General features: G+C 40.5%; 1 protein-coding gene across 2 annotated transcripts in view; it reads left to right on the plus strand.

Annotated features, from left to right (window-relative positions):
- Nucleotides 1-4539: 4539 nt before the first annotated feature.
- The window catches only part of lrrtm4l1 (leucine rich repeat transmembrane neuronal 4 like 1), a 45399-nt gene continuing 31449 nt past the window's right edge, over nucleotides 4540-18489 (plus strand). For both annotated transcript variants that reach the window (XR_009769957.1, XM_061699366.1), the window contains exon 1: nucleotides 4540-4877. Coding sequence is in view for 1 of the 2 variants with exons in the window: in XM_061699366.1 (XP_061555350.1) it covers nucleotides 4874-4877 (4 nt within the window). In the remaining variant the exon portion in view is untranslated. The remainder of the gene's footprint in view (nucleotides 4878-18489) is intronic.

Below are 18489 nucleotides of genomic sequence, written 5' to 3' on the forward strand. Positions count from 1 at the left end.
AATCACTTGCAGACACTCCTCTGCCGTTTTTGGCAAAGTTTGCCTTTGGTCCAACATTGTGGCTGTCTGCAATAAATGTCTCTGCGAAACATTGGTTCCAGTGGCGCAATCATAGTTCCGGGTGGAACTTTGTTTTCTTTCTTTTTTGGTCCTAGCGGCGCTTCAAGCCAGAAATTCTGCGTCGACCTGTTTTTGAAGTTGACTCAGCCAAGTAATTCGATTTACTTTTATTTATTTATTGTTTTCCTTTCCTTTCCCAGCCCTACCCCCAACCTCACAAATGTGAGGCGGATTTGCTAAGCCAGTGTTTTTCAACCTTTACTGAGCCAAGGCACCCATTTTACACTATCAAACAAAAATGTCACAAAAAGTATGAATGTTAAAATAATTATGATCTTGTCTCAATTTACTAGCAAATGGACGTAGTGTGAAATCTGGGCCTGTTTAATTGAACACAAAGCTGATAACCCGCAGGAAGCCATAACTTGTTCTGTTCGATAAGGCTGAATTTTACACTCTTCCATCTAATGGAATTGTTTTGCCCGTCACTATATATTGCTGTCATAAATAGACGAACAAAGATACAGTGGTAATTTATAAATAGTAATTTTATACCAAATTAAGTGAAACTGGATAATTTCCCATGGCATGACTGGTGATATCTCACGGCATACCATGGCATATTAGGGTGCCACAGCACCCTGGTAAGGAATCACTGTGCTAACCACTTGCTCCCCACGCTGCCTGGTATTTAGACAATATAATAGGCTAAATTAAACTTTCAAAAGACTTTACTGAAAGTCAATGTAGAAACAAACTCTTCCAACAGACACTGTTTATATTTTGTTATAGATTGTGTCTAAATTTTCCCCATGGGTCCAGATACAATCAAACTTCAGCTCTCTGGAGATCCTGGCCAAATTCTCTGAGATTCTTGTAGAGTCCTGGCAAGCTAACTAACACGTACAACAGGCCAGCATCAACAGACAGCGGGGAATGAGCTAGCTCCTTCTGCTAAGCTGTGGCATGCAAAGCGCCGCTGATGCCCGTGGTGCACTGGTGAAGTGTATGCCCCCGACACCAATTTGTCAATGGGGGGGAGGGGGGGAAATTGATATACTGGCACCATTGGTGCCCCCGAAAGTAGATCATATGCCCCCTAAAGCCTATCATCAATGGGGGAGGGGTTGGAGTGTGCGTTGGAGTCCCCCTCCAGCCAGTTGTTGTGCTCATTTTAAAATGTCCTCAGTTCCTCACAATGCACGTGCCAAACACAAAATGTTACTGATTTGGTGCTGTATTTTTGGGGAATGAACAATCAATTAAAAATATAAGTGGGAGATCAACATAACTGATGACAGATGGCAACGGTGACATCAAAGTTCGTTTAAGGTTTATTTCCAAGCCCAGCAATATGCAGCTGTCCACTTATAGGGCACCACCGTTATAGATGGGAGCACATAAGTGGTGCACTGCATGAGCACTGAATATATTAAAAGTGCACCCAGTTAAGGCGTGTCAGTGACCTTTGCCGATTTGCCACTTTTTTTTTTTTTTTTGGACCACAGCAGTAGACGAGGCTCGATAAGTGTGTTGTCGTTCACGAACAACTCATTCAAAGTTGTTCGTGAATCCTCTGAGTAAACGTATGGCTTGCAACTACTTCATGAACTGATTTGTTCCTTTCTCAGCTTATTGGAGCTCAGCTACGAAACTGTGGCGCACAAGAATGTTCTCTGCAAACATCACCACTTGTGAGGCGGCAACAGTGCCTGAGTCCCCAGGTGACACCGACAAGGTTGTCTTGCTCCACAACAGATACGACGTGCCATCAAAATACCTGTATGTCTTTAGATGAAACTGGACTGTAAAAAATATTCCGGAGTGCTGCCCGAGAGACCTGTGCCAAATCCGATGATTGCGCGGTCCCGTGCTAACAGTAAGGGTGTACTGTACCATCCGCTGGGGGGCTGACAGCAAGTGGCGGTGCCAGCTAGAATAACGTCCTGTGCGAGGCCCCTCGATGGCGCCACCCTGACCCTCCACCTTCATCATTTTCCTCCTCAGTGTGGGCTGGCACAACCACTGTCCTTCCTTTTTTGGCACAAATTAGAAATACATAAGATGAAAACATAAAATATATATAAACTAAAATAAAATCTATTTGTTAGTATAGTGGGACCTTGATAAAATGGACCCCGATATAACATACTGTATATTGGCTAAAACGGACCGTCCAGACAGAACAATGTGTTTCCATTTATCACTTACACTACCGTTGACAAAGTCTGTTGTTTTTTTTTTTTTTTTAAATCAGTTTATTTGAAAGGGGACAATACAATTTCATAACCATTTATCACTTACACTGCCGTTGACAAAGTCTGTTAGCTTCAGAATTGGTCGCTGTTGTTTACTGGCGATGTGGCACCATGCAGGCAGAGAATGGGACTGATGTATTTCCTGGTCACAGATATGCAATCTGAGTCGACGTGTCTCCCGTGCCTACGTAGCGGCCATGTTGAACGTGTGCCTACGTAGCGGCCATGTTGAACTTGAGGCATTGACGTGCCATAGTTATGATGGTTGTATCTCTTGTCTATTGTGCCATAGAGCGAAGTGCAGAGAGAGAGAGAGAGAGAGAGAAGTGCAGAGAGAGAGAGAGAGAGGCGTGGTGGCAGTGTTAACTATGAGGAATGCGAAACACAAGTCACTGGAGTCTGGAACATGCTATTTTTGGTGCCGTAACCTTTTTTTGTCCATCCGTTCGGCTTTGGCAACGAATTTGGAACCAGGAAGCCCACTAATTCCTCACGGCTCGTGAAAGCGACTCGCCTATGATTAATACTGTATGTAAAAAATGCCACCATGACCAAGCACACTGGCATGGTAAGTTTGGATAAAATGTGAAACTTTCAAAAATGTTCAAGCTTTTTGTATATTTCTTTACAATAACTTTGTACTGTACAGTATTATGGGTGCATTTGGCCTAAAAAAAGTGCTTAAATGTAACAGACAATCGGCTATATCGGAAAACTCCGTGCCCCTATTAGTCCGTTCTGTCGAGGTTCCACTGTATTGATATACAGTATGCAAAGTATGGAAAACTATACAATGTGTCTAAATTTATGTCTATGACTACATGTATGTTTGTAGAGGCTGCTTACAAGCTCAGACTAAGACTAAGAAAACAAAAACAAACCACATGCAATACGTCAGAAAAGTAAAACAAAATGTTTATAAGGTCATATATGAACAAGCACCAAGCAACAAACTCTGGTGCTCATTTGAGAACCAGACCCAAAGTTTTATGTGCACTTCTGGTTATACATGTTGACCCTTTTTTTTTTAAGTAGAGAGCATTCCAGCTACATCTTTCATCAACTTTTGTTGCTAACAGGAGTTAAATCATCTGGCCAAGAAATTATAATAGATTGGGTGGGGCTGCTGAGCGAGGCTGTGTGTGCGTGTGCAAATGATTAACAGCTTATTCAGTCACGCCTCAAGTCTCTATAGTCTCCGATTGGCTATTCTTGTCGTGCCTTGCCCAGTTGTAAAATTAAGTTAGAAGCATAGTGATTTTTCAAAAGGTCATTTTAATAATATTCCACTGTCAGGTCATACAGACAGTTTTAACATATGACAAAACAGTTTTATTTAATTATTTATTTTAAACTGGAAAATCTCCCTAATGTGAAGTCATTTCTGAGTATTTGTTGGTGGTGAACATCCATCCATCCATCCATCCATTTTCTGAGCCGCTTCTCCTCACTAGGGTCGCGGGCGTGCTGGAGCCTATCCCAGCTGTAATCGGGCAGGAGGCGGGGTACACCCTGAACTGGTTGCCAGCCAATCGCAGGGCACATACAAACAGACAACCATTCGCACTCACATGCACACCTACGGGCAATTTAGAGTCGCCGTGCCTGTGTGGGAGGAAACCCACGCAGGCACGGGGAGAACATGCAAACTCCACACAGGCGGGACCGGGGATTGAACCAAGGTCCTCAGAACTGTGAGGCTGACGCTCTAACCAGTCGGCCACCGTGCCGTCTGGTGGTGAACAGTATTTAGTAAATAAATCAATGCGTCCTCACAAACACATCTGCTCTTATGCACTGCATTCAGCAATTCTCAGCAGCAATAATTACGCAACGTGAGCCAGGCTCAAGAATGCGGTGTACATCCACTCATTCCGTAATAATTAAAATCCTCCGGCATATGTCCCCCTTACACCGTAAGCACGATTGAGTTTGGGGAGCGGCTTGATGACTGAACGAACAACAAATCTCATATTTCCCCCCATACGCGCCTGCAGCTGTTCAACAATGCGTTGAGAGCGTTCACGTTTACTGTCTCGCGTCCCCCCCTCCCGCACGCGTCACGCGTGCGGGCGGGCACACGCATCTGGGTAGGCTGAGCGCGCGCCCCTGCAAATCCCTCACACTGTTGACGTGCGCTTGCATGGGGCACCTGCTTGGGGAAGGAGACTGCGCCTTTCCCCCCCCCCCCCCCACTCCCCCTCCCCACTTTCGAAACCTACTGATTTTTTTGCGCGCGTTCTAAAATCCAAGTTTCAAAGCGGAAGATCCATTTGCAAGTTGCGCTTTGATGGCACATTTTCTATTACGTTTGGCAAGTTACGCAGCGTCAGAGCGCACTGGAACAAACTTTAAACGCTTAACCAGGAGATTTTTCCTCAATATTTATTTTTTATTTTTAGTAGAAATCAATGAAGGTGAGTCACCGCTCGCCTGAGGGGTTCTGCCTGTTTTGAGGGTCTGGATTGGAAAAGCGACACAAGGGAGGTCGTGATCAGTGCTGAAGGATTGCACTATTGGATATCAAGACGGAGCGGGCGCGCGGATGAGCCAACATGGGTGAGTGAAGTGAGGGCAGGAATACGCGTAGCAAATGGAGTTAGGTGCTTGTCACGCTCCTCTCGATAACAATGTGGGCTGTTTGTCAATTGTGAATGTGCTCCTGCTCAAACAAAGCCCTCCGGCGGTTAAACAGCACTTTCAGCTGCACTCTCGACAAAACGCTTCATCTGAAAAGCAGCAACGGGGATGCTTTCGTTCACGAAACAAATGTATGCTCAACCAGGGGAGATTATATTGTCACATTTGAATGTGTTACAGAACCGAGTCGCGCGTAATATTGTCGAAGGGTAATTGCGCAGTGCACTAATGTGGAATAAATACGACACGTCACTCAGCACTTAATTGAGAAGCATCACAAAATGGCCTTAAAAAAGGATGAGGTTCGTAAAAATGGCAACGCAGGGATCAATCCGCACTTTCCCACAGCATTGTAAGCGGTGGCAGATTTGAGTCATTCCTCTAACTTCTGCCGCCCCCCATCCCCAAACAGCTCCTCCAATCTCATCCCACACGCCTCCTCCATTTTAGTGCTCAGAAGGTACAGCTCGCAGGAGCCACAAACCCACACTTCCCTTGCCTTCTGCAGCTTCAATCAATCTTCATTTTACTGTGTGGGGTTGGGTGGTGCAAACACACCGCTGTTGTGTCTTTGAAGGAATTTTGGATTCAAAATATCATGATTTTTGCAAGCCAGTGGTGTTGGATATACAGTGAGGGACTCATTTCCATGTCTGCTCGCACACACAGTGGTGGTGAGATCCATTTGTTTGTTTATGAAACTTGCCATGCATCCATATCTTTTAACCCCCCCCCCCCCCCAATATACATTGCCCTTTCGCGGGTAAGGATAAAATATGATCCATTACAAGAGCTGTATCAATAATTTTGCATTTAAAAAGATAATGCTCAGTTTGTAGAGATAGTTCATGAGCAGTTTGTTATGCTTGTTGTTAGCAGTGATCAAGAACAAAGCTGCAAAATGCCAAGGTGTGTTTCTGTTGTCATTAAATTTATATTAAAGCTGGAAAAACATATTTTCTACACAGGAGAAACAAACTATGACAAACAAACAGAATGCTACACTTGCAAAGCACAACCACAACAATCTTTTAAAAAAGATAACTGTTTGACAGTGTCAGTCAAAACTGAGCATTATGATTTTTGTGTAGACAGAATATTTGGTAGATCTCATTATATTGTAACACATGTTGTGAGTCCTCATGACCCAGGCAGAGGGCCTTCCACACTGCCCACACACACATAAATAAACACTGGCAGATTTTTAATAAGCAGCTTAGTGCAACTAATTTGCACCCACAATTAAGCTTTTCATTATTTAACTACAGTTATTCAACAAAATCATGCATTTGTCAGAAAAGTCAACTGTAACTGAAGTTCACGCAGCAAGATCTCCTATCACAACCCATCACTTAGTTTTCCAAACTAATTGTGCCACTTGGGAGCAAGAAGTTGGAATTGTGTTACTTTAACCATTCATGCGTGTATAAAATCCACTCCGTTTGTACGCCCAGTGACATCTTCCAAAAATAAGATTCAGTATGCCTGCCTTAAGCTTGTGCTGGTCTACATCACTCTTTTTCCATCCATCCATTTTCTGAGCCGCTTCTCCTCACTAGGGTCGCGGGCGTGCTGGAGCCTATCCCAGCTGTCTTCGGGTACACCCTGAACTGGTTGCCAGCCAATCGGAGGGCACATACAAACAGACAACCATTCGCACGCACAGTCACACCTACAGACAATTTAGAGTCTTCAATTAATGCATGTTTTTGGGATGTGGGAGGAAACCGGAGTGCCCGGAGAAAACCCACACAGGCACGGGGAGAACATGCAAACTCCACACAGGCGGGGCCGGGGGTTGAACCCGGGTCCTCAGAACTGTGAGGCTGACGCTCTAACCAGTCGGCCACCGTGCCGCCTCACTCTTTTTCCTTTTCAGTATAAACTGAGGGATGCTGCTCTAAACGAGGTTAGAGCAACATAACGAGCGAGTGTGACAATGTAATAGGGCATGCACTTTGGCTGTCCTGGAGATGAGTAAATTACCACACACAGGAATACTTTGGGCAGCATTGTGAGTAGTGGTGAGAACATCTGCCTCACAGTCAAGAGGCTCTGGGTTCAAATCTCAACTCTTCTTTACAAATATCTCTTGAATTTGGCTGTCACTAGACTGTACAGGTGTATCAAATGTTCTGCCGAGTAAATGTCTCTTGATAACAATCTGCAGCTGTAGTTCGTAGTGAATTTCCATGTTATTTTACGTGTGCTGTCTTGCCTCAGGTAGCAACACAACTGTTCAAATCTACAATCGAGCAGCATTTCTGTTTTGGAAAACATAATGAAAGGGACAATAAAAGAGCAAATTGATTCCTAATACACATTCTTCTCATTCAGAGATTTTAATTGGTCCTCGGAGGAGGAGTCATTATTTTAGAAAGGTACAAATTTGGGCGGCACGGTGGACGACTGGTTAGAGCGTCTGCCTCACAGTTCTGAGGACCGGGGTTCAATCCCCGGCCCCGCCTGTGTGGAGTTTGCAAGTTCACCCCGTACCTGCGTGGGTTTTCTCCGGGAACTCTGGTTTTCTCCCACATCCCAAAAACATGCATGGTAGGTTAATTGAAGTCTCTAAATTGCCCCTAGGTGTGAATGTGAGTGCGAGTGGTTGTTTGTTTATGTGTGCCCTGCAATTGGCTGACGAGCAGTTCAGGGTGTACACCGCCTCCTGCCCGATGACAGGCTCCAGCACTCCCGCGACCCTTGTGAGTATAAGCGGCTCAGGAAATGGATGGAGGGTACAAATTTGTGTGGACAGAAAAAGTACAAACTTTTTAAGGAACATGAATGGTTTATAGATAGTAAGTATGTACAAACAACACTTTGAGGGAAAAAAAACATTTCTCAAATATATTAGATACTGTAAAAATACTAATTTTAAAAATCCCGTTGTTCCATTTTGTAGTTTTGTCATTTTAAATTGACCCTGAAAGCATAAAATAACAAAGCTGTTTATTTAGAACAAGGTCCATAAATAAACAGCATAGAAACACAGATTCTTTATCACCGTAACAAAGCGTATATAGACTGTATTGGATGAATAACATTTGGTTTGTGTTAGGACCTTTTAACAAAGCAATAGAAAGGATTACCAGTTTTTTAACCTTACAAGTTATTCCCTCCAAATAATAGCTTACTTATCACAATACGTACTTCAATAAGTGAAACCCTTGTTGTGTTCACACATGCAGTTGGTAAATCTAGTTTGGACCAAAACACTTTTGCAATTGTGATGCCTATGCTAATCTATTGCTGCTACATATTTAAGTTTGCTATGCTTTATGCTGCTTTTAATACTGGTCTTAAAGCTGAGGTAAACTTGGCAAGTGGACTGACTTCACCGCTTCAAGCAGTCTCAATCCACTTGCTTGGTGCGCTGCAGCGTTTGGATCCAAGTGTTCACACTTGACCAAAGGAAAGCTCGATTAAAGTAATCGCACTACAGTGTATGTGCAATCACGTACTGTTTTTCCACAGTCATACAAGACCCTCAATTTCATCTCAATTACTTCAAGGCACGATTAGCAACAATTAATTCCACACAATCAATCGATTTAACAATCGATTAATCAACTAATTGATTATTGGACTCATTCCAAATACCCAGAACTATAGATGACAAGTTACAGAACGTAAAACCATACAAACAAACACAAAAACTGGTGGCAATGAAAACATAACCGTCTTTGCACAGGTAATTAAACCACCCAGGGAGAGAATGACACAGATCAACTCCACACACGCAAGAGAGAATAGAGATGAAGCAGCATGTCTCACAGGGGTAAAATTCATATCCGTGACCTCTTGAAATGATTGTGGGAGCCAGGAGGAAACAAGCACCAGCTGTGGAATACCAATGGTTCACTAGCAAGATGATACGGGCAGAGACCGAAAATACAGACAGCTACAGTTTGGACCGTGGTGGGTCCATGACAAATTACAAGTATATCAACTAACTATTAATATGGTCTGGGCAACAAGAACCAGCTTCAGATTAATACACGTTAGACCAAGGAATTGTTAGTGGACTTCCTCCAAACCAAGACTCCCTGGCAATCTGTCGGTAACGAGGGTCATACCTTGGACTGGAGCTGGACAATAAACTTTAATGGTCAGCCAAAACTGCCGTAATTTATAGCAAGGGACAGTGTCCGCTTTACTTCATGAGGCTTCTGGCTGCCTTCAACCCCTGAAGGAAAGGTGTTCGTTCTGTCAGTCAGTTCTAGCTGTCTGTCTGTCTATCTTCTGTCTTCACAGTATATCATAGAAACAAGAATACAGTCATTATGGGCATCATTAAAGAGTTCATACTATATGAAAGCAGGAGACGATGGTAATAGTATAGTACATATATAATAGTAACATTATAAAATGGTGAAATGAGTTTGATTAGTGATTCCTGGCACAAAGTGAACCATTGTGAATAAAGCATTGCATTAATCATGGCTGCATTAGCCAGGAAGAGTAAAATCAGATTGCTGCCAGAATTTCTTAGCTGAAAAATGTAGTTCTGGTGATTTTTGTCCAAATAAATGATGAAATTATTAAAAACAGTTATGTTAAGTTATGATAAATTTGTTTTTTGTCCTAAGTGTGCCTGGTTTATTGGCCAGTCATATTGCTCTGTCATCGCTATACTGCTCACAGCTAATAGGGGTATGGCACCTGATGATCATACACACACACACACACACACACACACACACACACACAGATGTTTGTGTACTGTATGTGAATGGACAAAAGGGAACAAACTAATGTGATGTCGTCATACCAGTCCAGGGGGAAAAAAACATCTTTCATGCAATATTGATGTCAGTTACTAAACTAAACTGGCTGACCCAGTACTTCCTAAACCACAGTAGTAAGCAAAAAAAGTTAAAAAGTAAGTACAGTAACTCTTATTAAATACCTTCAATTAACTTATGGACAAACATTGACATTACGACAAGCCTCGGTGTTGCAAAAACATGATATAAGCTTGTGGAAAAAGTTTAAATGAATAAGTGATCCAAATGAAAGTTAATCAGTGGTTCCACACCGTTGTTTACATTGATTACCTACCATTGTTTGTCATGTTTGTCAAAAGTAGTTTTTTGTTTTTTTTAAACCCCACTCATAAATACCAGACATCATAAGATTCAATGTCTGGAGAGGATTTTATGAAGGGGAAAAATGTCGACATTTGTCAATTTATACTTGAGTGTAGGTATTGTACATCTCTGCTGAAGATTGCTATGATGTGGTGATGTATTAACAAAACCTCCTCATTCATGTCTTTCTCTTGTATTCTTGTGCCATTTCTGAGGGAACTGCTATTTCTAGTTGCAGTTGTGATATCTGCATGAATCAGCATATCCAACAAAGTCTCATTTTAATTTGGTTCAGTCCAAGGGAAGGCTGCAGGCGGTATACAGAGAAGAAATATAACCAAAAGTCAGAGATTTCAGTGTAACAGGAAGAGAAACAATCACAGAGCACTAATGAGTCTGTGTGCGTGACAAGAGACAGTGTGTATGTTACAGAGATACAGATGTCTCTACTCGCAACTAGATTTGGATCGTGTTATGCAGCAGAATCCTGTACAGTCTAGTTTTTATTTTGATTGCCTAAATTTGAATACATATTTCCAAGTGAATACATTATAGCCAAGAACTATATTGCATGACACTTCAATTATAAACAAGATATAAAATGTGCTTAGTAATGTCAGAAACAGTTGCTTTTTCCAAGTCTAGATCAGTAAATTGCTATAATTTCCAAGTGCAATACACATGCTAAGAGACAAGAGCCACAGTCAGGCCTGCTCACTTTCTCAGCCATCAGCTAATAAACTCCATCGCATATTATTTGCTGAGCTGAGGCACTCACCTCATCTTAAAATTGCTGTATATGCCTTTTGAATTCACCCTCAGTGTGTGTTTCATACTTGCTGCGATAAATAGGAGGATAGTATTACGATGTATCACGTAACAAAAAAAAAAAAAAAAAAAGCTAATGCAAAAATGCCTACACATATCAATCCTGCTAAACCAGACTAAACAAAACTAAAACAACTAAACTGAGCATTAGAAATTCAGAAATTGTCTTGAGCCATTCACTCTTTATTGTTTTCTTATAAGTAAGCTATGGCGTAGTAGTAACAATTTGCTCTTTGGAGACATGGGAAAATATTTGATAAGTTTATATATTTAATTTAATAGAAAACTTAAAACCAAGCCAGCATCTGTTCATCTAGGCTCATGAACAGTCAAATTTTACGCATTTTACACTTGATGTATTACTGTGGAACATACAGGATATATATATATATATATATATTTAATATATTTACATTTCAACATAACCACTGCTTAACTTAAACATGAGCATATTCTACATAACTAACTAAAGAATAAATAAAAAAAAACATGAAAAATAATTTCAATAAATAATACATACAAATTATACTTTTAAAGTGCAACATAACAATTAAAGTTCAATACAGTTATGTTTTTTACTGTCAGTGTTGGTGGGAACAGCATTTTTTTCTCCACGCGCGGCTTTACACTTTTGAACTTATTGACGCAACTGGAGTTTCGTTTAATTAACAATCGCTGTTCCTGTTGTGCACGTCTTTGCCTCTGAGGGGCAGTGTGATACACGCAATGACATACACACTTGCAGTATCAAGGAAAGTAGAACTCACAATTGAATATTGTTATGATAACTCGTTTTTCACTGATTTTGAAGAATACAGTGTTCCCTCGTTAGTGGGGACCAGGACCCCCTGCGAAAGGTGAAAAACCGCGAAGTAGGATTTGCCTCCCCCCACGAATTTTCGTGGGTGTGTATGTGGGTACCAGAATGTTTAAAATATGTAAACAGTATTTATACTTTACATTTGGTCGATGTCGTGCCGGGAACCAATCACGCGCCTTGTATGAGTGCCCGTACAGTACAGGCATGTACAAAGCCTCTGAGCCAACTCTTCTCTTTGTTTGGCATGCAGGGAAACCTTCTCTCACGCACATCAACATGAAACCGCGTCTCTCCGCAATATGGCTGCCGATATGGCTGTATTTTTTTTTTTTTTTATAAATATTTTGGAAAAACCCGCGAAGCACTGAAGTCGCAAAACGTGAAGCGCGAAGTGGCGAGGGAACACTCTATATATGCCGGAGAGTATTGTTACTGTATATGGTTATAAAGCATTTGTGTACCATTATTCATTATTTTGAAAGAGATAAGTGCCACGAGTTCAATGCTAATTTTCGTTAGCTCATCAATGGTGTTTTTTATTCATTGTGTGTTAGGTTTGAGCTAGCGATTTTTGTGACCAAAAATGCAGAAACGAAGGCTGTGAGGTATTGGAACATTCAATAGCTGTTAATTATTTTGTTGTGTGAGTTAAGTGTTCAGTGAACTTAAACTGGAGTGCCAATAAACAAAGATGTAGCAAGCAACATTCACTCTTACACCTTGCAACTATGTTAACACCTTAGCAAACTGTTGTTGTGATCACGTGGGATCTGCACGCTGCTCGATAAAAGTGCTGGAGCAGAGCATGGAATGGACTGCTTATTTAAGAGTAGTAAAATCGGAGATTTTAGATCCAGAAAAAGTACAAACGTTTTAAGGAACATGAATGATTTATAGATAGTAAGTATGTACAAACAACACTTGTAGGGAAAAAACATAAAAAAAACAGATTTTAGATCCAGTCTGATCCGATCGAGCCAGCGAGCAAGTGGCTATCACACGCTTGCTGTCTAAGTACTGCGGCAAGAGATTGGCTGACATAAGATTTGGACTCTACCAACCAATCGCAAAAAAAAAATATAATATTGATGATGTCATCATATTTTCCTCCGTGTAAAAAAAAACCAAATTGTTTAAGCCTGCAGCTCTGAAGCTGCGGCTGATGGTTAGCTAATGTAGATAACACGCCGCTCCTCTAAAAGTCACTAATCATCGCCTTCATGGCGGTGAGTATGCTACACTTCTGACAAGTATCGTTATCACGAAAGGAGGACGAGGAGTAATTAGCAGTAGAAGACGGCTAAGCCATACTAAACCGGTTCTAAGCTTTTGTTAAATGTAGGCGCGACGCAAACACCGGAATAAGAGGCAAGAAAACACGTAAATCAATTTCAGTTTAAAGTTAGAATGTTTTCATCTTGCATTCATACCATTTCTTGTAAGTATAAAATACCCTGTAGGTCATTAATTACAAAAGGCCTAAGGAGCTTGGTGTGCAACTTCATTCATCTTCCGTACCGTTTATCCTCACTAGTGTTGCGGGTGTGCTGGCACCCATATCAGCCCTTGGAAGTGGTCAAGGAGGAAGGGAGTCTCCAATGCACTTTCAGTCGCTTGATTGACCTCACGGCAACACAGGAACATCACCAACGTACCCTCTGCTGTCGGCCACAACTCATGTCAACGGCGTCTTATCCCAGACTGACTTTTCCTTACTTACTGTACATCACACGACTCACCACCGCCCGCCCTCTTAAAGGTGTACACACATACTGTAATTACAGATAAAGTATCAAACTCAAACTCAATCACTAGGAGGCCCAGCAGCGAATAAGTTAAATAAGTGGATCCCTGAGGCAGAGAAAATTCCTTGGGCATTTTTTTTATTCGAAGTACTCGAAACATTGGAGTATTTGTTGCAACCTAACATACAGTATTTTGTAGCCAATGCGTTCCGAGAGTGCTGAGTTTGATTTTGACTTTTGAGATCTGCACAATCAATGTTCTCAGAATTGCATTATATCTTATTTATTATTATTATTATTATTATTATTATATTAATGTAGATTTTCTACAATCTGATAGTTCATAAAAAATGTGTCAGTCTGTAAATAACAGACTATCACTGCATTATTGTATATTTAGCAATTTAGTGCCAAAGATAGCATATTGAATAAATCAAAACTGAAACAAGAAATAAGCTATCAATATTTCGGCATATAAAGACAATATAAAATTGTTCAGAGTTTTTCTGGTGACGTGTGTTTGTTTTGGCTCAGACGCAAATGTTCCTGACAAAATCAAAACGTTCTTGACAAAATATCCAGAATGTTCCTGAGAGGCGATAATAGGGGTTGGCATCTCTGCGGGGAGAACATGCATACTTCACACGGGGAAGCCGAGATTAAATTCTGGAGCCTTTTGACTGTGAGGCAGTCATTCACTATGCTGCCCTGAACCAGCCTCGTTGAACTCAAAATTTGGTCATGTTCAGAATAATTTTCAACTCAACGTTGAGTCTTGCTTGAAAGATTAGAAGCTGTATGGAATGGTGAAACATGCAATCAGTGTCCACATAGTACGGTAAATGACCATGATAAACACTGCAATCAATAGACAACCTCCACTGCAGCACAACATTTACTGTGTGTGAGAACTTGACGTACAGTATGTTAAAGCCACTTCATCAAAGGGATGAATTGGAGCTCTACACACTATTGTGTATATTCACATTGATGTCGAATATTAATGGCTGACGTTTTTTTAAGGTAGCAATAGGGCTTGAAGAGTTAATAATTTAAATCTGTTCTTCTTTTCTGATAAAAGAATAAAAGAGCAGCTAAAGCACAGACCTTCATTTATCCACTTTTATACTTTAGGAGGTCAATGCACTCATGCGACCTCGAATATAACATCCCCCACTAAGGCTGTCAGCATAAGTTAGCTCACAAAATTGACTGTTCATCGCATCAGCTTGTAATGTAGATTGTCCAATTGCCATTACTCATTGCTATTTACCAGCTCTCTTTTCCTCCATATACAGTATTGTGTTGTTGTTCTTGTGCATTTAAGGAAGATTTCCCCTTTCTACTTGGTTTACGATGAGAAGCTCCAAGTGTTTTAGCATAAATCAGCCACTTTAAACGACTACCTGCTTTTGCTCTAAGTTCGTAGTACATATGACTTCCAAATGTTAAATGATTGCCTCTGAAATTACAGGTTTTAATTTTCTAAAATCATAGTTAATTTCAATATTGTTATGCCAATGTGTCCAGTGAATCACTTCTGCATAAGATGGTCCCCATGACTTATATCATGTCACATACTTTAAGCCCTGGAAGTGCTTTTCATTTTATGTGCCCTAAATCTAAGAGCGCACGGTCAGTTATGTCGTAAATCACAATACTAAAGTGCCCATCTCAGATTCTGCGTGCCTAAGCTCAGTCACACATCATACTCTTTCAAACTAGCAGCTTCTATCACTGGGCAAGAGATCGAATGAAGCTGAACTTTCTAATAATTCTGTTTTGATTCACCAAGAAAAATTTAACAGCATATTTGACAAATCATCTTTAACTTTTCTGATACTGTATTGCCTTATTTTACATTGAGTTACTTGAGTGTGGCAACATGCTACAATGCAGTGCAGCTTTACACCACTCTGTTATGATAATTTTTGAATCTCCACAAAACTCTGACGTTACAGATTTATTGTTTTAATTACCTTTTTCACTGCAGTCATTTTAACAATGTAATAGTAACTAGTATAACAGAAGTAGTGACCTTTTTTAGGAGTCCCTTCCTTTTTGGTTTTGCTGCAACTTGACTTAATCAAAATACTCCCATAAAGCATTCTTTACTGCATACAAGCTTGGTCAAATAAAAACACAAAGGGGAAATGGCTGTTAACATAATGGAAGGAGTTGATTGTACAACAGTATTGTGCCTGTTTCTAATCCCAAGATGTCTCTGCAATGAAACGCAAACTATACTATAATGTTCATAAACTGTTGCATAGTTGAACATTTAATAATAAATAGTGGATATAGTTAATTTTCTGGCTCTCTTTTCATTTGTTTGAAGTGCTTCAGAATTTGACCTGCACACTGCTGGCCAATTCACTCAGGCACTCTGGCTAATAGCCTTTGCATCGGTGCTTCGAGCATTGTGCATTCAAATGAAATATCAAGCCGTCGCAACATGACAGCTGACACTTTGGGAACTGGCACAGCCTTCGATCCTGCAAGGCTGGAAGGTAGTCTCATTTTTAGGGGATTAAAAAAAAATTGCCATCAGAGCATAACCTCAGGTGACTTGAATATGAAAAGATGTGTTAACAGAATTTCTTGAGACACTGCTGGGTAGTGCATTTGCACACCAATTTCCATTGTAAATACTGTACATTCTAGTTAGAATTCTAGGTAGAATGTACAGCGGGAAAAGTCTTTAAGTCTTTAAATCTATTGTGTGAAAATAACCAAACCAAAATGTACAGTGCTTCTCGCCCAAACCCAGCTGAGATAAGCTGCAGCTCACCCATCACCCTCATGAGTACAAAATGGACGGAGGGACTGTCTACGCATCTCTACGAAATGCAAATGTTAATGATTAAAACATTTTTTAAAATATTTGTTGTGATCTCCTTTGCGTTCAGAAACAATTATCATGGATAAATAGCAATACTCAAGACTTGTGGGTGATACTGAATGCCTGTTATGCCTGTCCTCATTTGTGAATTTAAAAAATTCTGGTGGAATAAAAAAAATAGAATAAATAATAGAACCGGAAAGTGTTGAAGTGCAGCGCCTGGCTTACAATCAAAGTGGCAAACATACCTCTACAGTATAGGACTGTTTGTTTGTTTGTTTTACACAATTCATATTGCAACATTGCTGGTGCTGAGATTGATGTGTGTATGTACAGTATATTTGTTCTGAGACACACAGCAAACAGTCAAGCTGTTTTAAAATGCTTAAGCTTTATTGTCAATCAACAGTTCAAAACTTTGCATTAATTGTCATCACTTGGGTTATTATATTATGAAACGAACAATCATCATCTCCATTTTTGTAGGTGTTGTGATTTATACCATCCATCCATCCATTTTCTGCGCCGCTTATCCTCACAAGGTTCGCGGGCGTGCTGTAGCCTATCCCAGCTATCTTCGGGCGAGAGAGAGTTCAAGGTGTACCCCGCACCTTGAACTAGTTGCCAGCCAATCACAGGGCACACAACCAAAGACAAACAACCAATCACACTCACATTCACACCTACGGGCAATTTAGAGTCTTAACCTACCGTGCATGTTTGGGGAATGGTGGGAGGGAAGAGGAGTACCCGGAGAAAACCCATGCAGGCAGGGGGAGAACATGTAAACTCCACACAGGCGAGGCCGGATTTGAACCCGGGTCCACAGAACTGTGTGGCGGATGTGCTAATTAGTCGTACACCGTGCTGCTGATTTATACCTTTTAGTCCAAATTAAATGAATAGAGCAGCAATTGGCCACACAGCATTTGCTGTTGTATATATTATGTACTCTAAGCGATAACAATGCCATAAACTGTATTTCTACGTGATTATTTTGTCCCATGTCTAAGAGAGATAACAATGCCATATATGGTGATGTGGTTATTTTGTACCACCCCTATAGATTAGATAGATTAATTGGTTGATCTTTGTTGTTTGCATATTCATTCACGTTTCACTGTCATTTACTGTATGCTTAAATAAAGCAGCGGAAATTACAGACTTCACTTTCAGATATTAAAGGTTGTTTTTTTTTTAAAAGCGAGAACACTAACAGTTGTCAAGATTTTCAAGAGTTACTTTGTATAGAAAACCTTAGACGCCTCTGGCCACAATTGGTCAAGCTCAGTTTAGAAGAAAAAAAGTGAGAAAATCAGATATTCATGCAGCAGATTAGATTTAATCTCTTGGGTTGCCAGCCAAAACTATTTTGTCTTTTTCTACTTTTTATTGCCTGTTTTTTTTTTCCTGTTTCATGAGCATCCCCACAGAGATGAAGCTTTTGATGAAGTATTTTCCATAATTTTGCCTTTAAAATATTGATGATGAGTAACTGCCAACAAGAGTCACCCAAAATATGAGGTCTTAAGGTTTTATAACACTTGTGACAGAAAAGACAAAGAAAAAGACTACAGCACAGAATAATCGCTTCATCAAGCTATACTATACTCAAATTCATTCTCCACTCTGTTAAGCCTCACATGGGCCCTGATATACACTTGTTTCTTAATCTTTCATCTATGCAGGGATCTATACTGAATCAATGGACATTAATTAAATATGCTGTCAAGCTGCGATGCCAAGAGAAAATGGCTCAATGCCATAGTTCTCATGCACATCAAATAGCCTCAGGTTTCAGGACATCGAAAATGGTTCGTCCCCTCTTTGGGCTCACAAAGACCCTTCTATCTGCTCCAATTAAAATATCATTTTAAGAAAACTAATGAATGGGTCGGGTGCATTGAACACTTAGCCACTTCACAGAGCAGCTAATGGATAAGGTGGAAGCTGTGGTGCATTTCTGGCTTGGAGGAATCAAGAGATTTATTCATAGAACACATTTTCACATGGCACGTTGTCCCTACTCTCATTTACTCACCATCAATTTACCTCATTTACATTCTCTATCACTGTTCTAATTCATAGTCTAGACTTGTGTGTAATTTTTTTAAATGTGTGCTTCTCAAAAGAAAGGGGAAATAATAAGCATACTATACAAAAGGTAAGAACATTAAAACATTTTATCCATCCAGAGATTATG

The sequence above is a fragment of the Phycodurus eques genome, chromosome 15 (genome assembly GCF_024500275.1).
Source record: "Phycodurus eques isolate BA_2022a chromosome 15, UOR_Pequ_1.1, whole genome shotgun sequence".
NCBI lineage: Eukaryota > Metazoa > Chordata > Actinopteri > Syngnathiformes > Syngnathidae > Phycodurus > Phycodurus eques.